Below are 6,000 nucleotides of genomic sequence, written 5' to 3'. Positions count from 1 at the left end.
TCCATCCATCCATCCATCCATCCATCCATCCATCCATCCATCCATCCATCCATCCATCCATCCATCCATCCATTCTCCAGTTTATTAATTAAACAGCCAATTTTGAATTCAATAACATTTTAAAAATTAGGCCAAAAAGTCTTAAAAACCCTGAATCTATATTCTTGACTAAAATGTTTTCAACAAAGAGAGGAATATGAGCTGACTCCTCTCTGCTCTGATTACTCATGCAGATATCTCTGAGCTTTTTTTTAAGTCTCCCTTATATTTTGAATTGTAGATCTGCTGCTTGTCTTTCATGCCTAGTATTTTTCTGTAGATTGTAGCTTTTGTTATAAACACAAAATACACAACACCTTATGCGTCAGCTTGCTTGAACGAAGTGTATTTCTCAGACACATCATGGTGCTTACTAAGTATAATTGAGTCTGTTTTCTGTGCAGCAGACTCCATTTTGGGAACAAATAAGAACAAAACGGTTGATTGTGAAAAGTTGTGGTTATACTAAAAACAAACCTTAAAAAATGCATTGCACAATAGTACCTATGCTTGATGGAGAAGCTTATTAAGGTTATAAAATACAAATTATCGTGGAACCTATGAAAAGCTTGCTGACAAAACCAAGATTCATCTCTTACTGTTCCTGAAGCATAAAGCAGAAAGGGTCTGCAGCACAGCTTGTCTCTGTCTGCTAAGGTCTGCTTGAAGCAGACCAAACCATTGATCCTTCTGTGGTTCACTGTCATTTGAGATAAAATTAATTTTGTTTTCTATTTATAGCCCTTGAATACATTATATTTAGGAAGTATCTGGTAACTTTAGAGTGAGCTTTAGCATACTTTTTCCTTAAAGGAAAAGTCCAATCAACAAGGAATGATCAATGGATCATTATCTATAGCTAAAACTAATTCCTTCACGGGGATTTGATACATTTTTCGTTAATCAGTAAAAACAAAATAATTATCATTTTCATCATGATCACTGAGTCCTGGAGCGACCATTTTTGCCCAAATATAGTAACACCTCACTCCTGACATCTTCTGCCAGTGTTGTCACGGCGTGGCAAACATCTGCAATCAATAACAATTATTTAACATGACTTGATCAACAGCCGATACCGCAAACCGTTAGGTGGCGGTAGTGTTATTTGACAGACATGGATTTTTCCGGTAAAGGACATTCAAATTAAATTACTCTTAATTAAAAACACTTATAATTTACTGTTGGATAATTTACAGTATGTCATAATTTGATATTTAAAGTACTTTCAGAAGTTTGAATTCTGAATATGACCAGACTTTTCCTTTAATTAATCTATTGTACATTTTTCTTTTAATAGAGAGTTCACACAAAACAATTGTATTAATGCAGGGGGTTTCTCTGAATAAGATAATAATTACCTTAAAACTGTCTCAAACCAAATCTTTCACCTCCATCTGCTGCTTTTCTAAAGATAAAAAAGGCCATGCTTTCCTGCCATCGCACAAAGAGAATGCAGGCACATGCAAGGACATTGACATTTCCCTGTTTGCTCAATATTGTGTCATGTTTAGTCAAACGGGAGTAAATCAGTAGGTTGGAATATTGATATTTCATCAGGGGATTCACCCTCCACAGCAACACTTAACTCAGCCGCACACCTGAAGCTCCAGGGTGACCCCGAGGGAGACATGAAGTCTCTCTTTACTCTTTGGTAAATTGACTGGAAATAAAGAATGGTTGGGAAAATGAAAAAATGGTTGAAAAGAGGGTCAGCTCTCGATCAAGAATGACTATGAGATTATTTAGAAGTTTGTTTTTGTTTATTAACTCCTCTGTTGTCACATATTAGGAATTTCAAATAGATAAGCTGGTTGTGAATATGGGTCAATCCTACCTAAATGATTGACTTTATTAAATCCAGACTTGATCCACATTGCAGCATGACGAGCTCTGACTTTCTTTAGACTGTTTATAGCATGGTTTGGAGATAGTTCACACATTTAACATTTTTATCTTATTACTTTTTCCAAATAATTTAAGATAATTTCTTTTTTATATGTTCAATGTGTTCAGTTTCATCCTATCACTATCTGAAAATTAATGTTTTAAATTCTTCAAAACAAACTGTCAATGTAAGAATCTTTAATTCGTATATTTGTGATTCTTAATTTATTGTTTTGGATGGACCAATCCACATGTTTCACCTCTGAAATGATTTTGGGACTTTAATTTGATATCTGCAGATTCCGATTGTTTTCCATTACCAGAGCTGTGTTTCCCTAAGCAGGTATATGTAAACCCAAATGGTCTCTTGAGATGTATAAGGTCAAAAAAAAAAAAAAAGGAATAAATCATGTTAACTTGACAAATTCCATCCTGAAAACAAATACATAACGTATGGATTCAGACCCACTGCATTTTAATAACTCAAAGACAGATGCCCATAAATGTCTAAACATTTCGGGTGTTCAAGATATTTTTAACCTAACTAAAATTTCTTATAGAAACAAACTAAATACATCTGCTCTATGGATCCGGCTCATTTTCACCGATATCCGATGCATAACTTTTTGTACTTTTGTACATCAGGTAGGATACAGATATTAATATCGTAACAGTGCATCTCTACATTATAAATGACTGATCAACTCAGAGTTGTTCATGCTTTTAAAGCTGAAGAGAAACACTTCTTTCACTTTTTCACATTTTGACAAGTTTTTTATTCAAGCGCCTTTAGTGTACATTACATTCAGAATTATCCAGGTAGTAAATATTAGGGCACAGTGAGTCACTGAATATTGCTGCCTCATGCAGCAATATTTTGGTATTCTTGTTATAAATTTTTCCAACATTTTCTGCTACCACAGACTTTTATGAACCTGCCACATCAGATTCAACACGTTTTTAACTTCAGTAAATTATCGTAAATGATCTTCGTAAATTTAATGCAGCCCATCTATGCGTAAGTGAGCAAACATTTCTGAGAAATGTAAATCTGGCCTGATAAAATGGACAATTGCTTTTAAGTAACAACAAATGTAGTAATCTCTGTATACCCTTATTGCGCAAAACTCCTACATCAAGTCTGGAACATTTGTAAAATTCGTCCACACCTAAGGGAAGATAAGAAATAGGGAAAAAAAATGGCGAATGGGCTTTTCTCCAAAATCAATTCGTACGAACGCTTCTTGTAGGAGGCCCAATCTGTGTGTAAATATAGCTGTTCTGTAAAGATAAAAGTTAAATAAGACAACCCCGGGAACAAAGTAGAAAAAGTTTTGGTGAAATTGGTTAGGCTATGTTGCCAAATTACTGTATGCTTTCAACATCATTTGGGAGAGAGAAGATGCTCAGGCTAAAGGAACAGTAGATGGAGGGCAGTCTATAAGGCTTGAGACTGGAAGACTGAGGTAAAGGTTCACCAACCAGGACAGCAACCACTAACATCCATCATCATCTAGTTTAGATCGCCTCATATCAATGTGTTTGAATGGCCTAGTCAAAGTTTCGGTTTGACACTTTTTGCCCAGAGACTTAATCTTTTACTTTTCTTTTAGAAATAACTATCAAAACAATGATCAGCTTTACTTTTTATGGTCACCCACTCCTGCCCAAAGCTAAATAAGTTCCCCTTAAATACACTGAAGTGTTAAATAGTAAAGCTGTCCAAATACTTTTGCAGTGAGCTTTAGTTTTCCCTGCCCCCCTCTAAACATGTACCGGATGTCCTCCATCAGCTGTCTGTTTGTCAGATCTGAGGCTCTGGATCGATGGCCCTTTCGCATTTGGTGGACTGATTACAATCTACTAATCAATGGCACCCCCAGCATTCTTTTCTCTCCAGCTCATTCTCCCTCTTTCCATCGCACCTCTATTTGCTTGATAAGAGCTATTGGGAGGGCCTCTATTTAGTCAGCCTGACGGACTCTGATCCATAGCAGTTTAGATTTAGGTAAGCAGCGTTGTCGCTTTAGTGCACTGGAATCACCTCCCTATTTGCCATCAAGTATGGTGAATGGTATTGTGGCTCCAGGAGCCTTTTCAGCTGTCTGTCTGTCAATGAGGTGAGCTTGAAAGCTGGAGGACAGTTGACTCCTTGACCTCCACATCAGGCCGAATTGCCACTTTGGGTTCAGAAGGTTGAACAATCAAAAGAAGAAGCTTTCTTTTATTCTGAATTATTTTAAAATCCAATTTTCCTTTTAATCGTTCTACAAAAATAAACTCTTTAAATCATGGAGCTAATTTGAAGGCAGTTGAGCTAACCAAATTCACTTAAATGCTGTATTTTCTCAGCAGTTTAATTTATCTTACATGTTTTATGTTTTTTGAAGTGGCAATTGGCTTTACTTCACTAGATGTAGTAGAAAAAGGCTAGCAAAATATAATATTTCATCGTTTTAGAAAAGTATTTAAAAAATGTGGATTGCTGCTGCAATCCACATTGCATTTTAAGGTCTTATAGTGAGGAGGATGAGCAGAGATGATGATTGGAAGGCCACTATTAGAGCAAATTAGGCTTCCTTGAAAACTAAAAAGTGTAACAGGCTGAACATTTCTACATTAAAATCCATCCATCTTCTCCCATGTATTCCATCATGGTGGCAGTGGGACGGGTGCCTGCTGGCATTCTATGGGTGAGTATACCCTAGACAGGTCGCCAGTCTGTCGCTTGGCAACCCAGAGACACACAAAGACTTATAACCATGCCGAAGGACAATTTAGAGATGCCAGTTGACTTAAAATGTATGGTTTTGGACTGTGGGAGGAAGCTGAAGTACCCAGAGAGAACCCAAACATGCACATGGAGAACATAGAAACTCCATGCAGAAATATCCCTGCCAGGGATCAATCCCTGAACCCTCTTGCTGCAAGGCAATTGTGCTACAAACTACACCGCCGTGCAACCTTATTAAAAAAATGTTTTCCAATAATTTTGGAAGTTGATGGGATAGCATGTAGGCTTTTCATTAGCTTTCAATTATCATCATAACTTGTACTTCTTAAAACATTAAAATAAATTTGCTTTTCAATAACATTCTAAATGAATGAGATACATTTTTAGGGAGTTGACCCAAACATCAAAAGTTATTTTTATTTCTGGAACAATGTTTTTATCTTTTTTACAAATTGTACATTATAAATGCTTTCCGTACTCCACAAGGAAGTTTGACTAATCTGCATTGCAGATGCACCAAAGGTCTGACTGTTGATGGTTGAACTAGCCGTGGTTCATGTTTCAAAGGCCTTTTGATTTGACAGATTTATATTCCACCCTTAAGCCGGTATATACAGCACTCAGTTCTGTTTCAAGTTATTCTCCTCTTGGGAATTTACAGTAAATGTAGTTAAGTCCATAAAGCATGCAGAAGACTTACGTTAGGCTGTAACTGAGCACTGGGGTTAACAAGTTGGCCTCAAATGCACTTTTCGAAACACCAGAAAAACAAGACTAACAGTGTAACACTTTCTTTCCAACAGGTTTTTCCACACTTTCCCTGGCAGACCAAATGAGTCTGCTCCAGAGCGCCTGGATGGAGATCCTGGTGCTGAGCATTGTGTTTCGCTCACTGCCCTGCGAGGACGAGATTGTGTATGCAGAGGACTACGTGGTGGATGAGGAGCAGGCAAGGATCTCTGGCCTGTTAGATCTTCACGTCGCCATCCTGCCGCTGGTTCGACGCTACAAGAAGCTGCGCATGGAGAAGGAGGAGTTTGTCACGCTCAAAGCCATCGCGCTCGCCAACTCAGGTACATTTTACACCTAAAAATCCCACAGTCACTCACTATTGTAAAATATGATTTTTTTTTTAGGTGGCACTGAGCTGTTAAAAGGAAACTAAAAGTAACAAGTCTTCAAATTTTTTTAAGTATCAGTGCCTCAAAATGCAGACACCTGCTCATGTATTGGTACCAGTGGTGAAGAAGTACAAAAAGGCTAAAAAAATTTTTAATAGATTACATATTAAGATGTATCACATACAAATCATTTAAGAAATTCTAACTTTTAATCTGCCC

At 37.1% G+C, this 6,000-nt stretch overlaps 1 protein-coding gene across 1 annotated transcript in view; it reads left to right on the top strand.

Annotated features, from left to right (window-relative positions):
- Window positions 1-6,000, top strand: part of LOC107083113 (steroid hormone receptor ERR2-like) — a 47,128-nt gene that overhangs the window by 34,488 nt on the left and 6,640 nt on the right. Inside the window, exon 6 of the mRNA XM_015372109.1 lies at window positions 5,464-5,733. Within this exon, the coding sequence (XP_015227595.1) occupies window positions 5,464-5,733 (270 nt within the window). The remainder of the gene's footprint in view (window positions 1-5,463; window positions 5,734-6,000) is intronic.

The sequence above is a fragment of the Cyprinodon variegatus genome, unplaced genomic scaffold (assembly GCF_000732505.1).
Source record: "Cyprinodon variegatus isolate N-32 unplaced genomic scaffold, C_variegatus-1.0 Scaffold4, whole genome shotgun sequence".
Taxonomy (NCBI): domain Eukaryota; kingdom Metazoa; phylum Chordata; class Actinopteri; order Cyprinodontiformes; family Cyprinodontidae; genus Cyprinodon; species Cyprinodon variegatus.
This window is presented reverse-complemented; position numbering and strand designations above follow the sequence as displayed.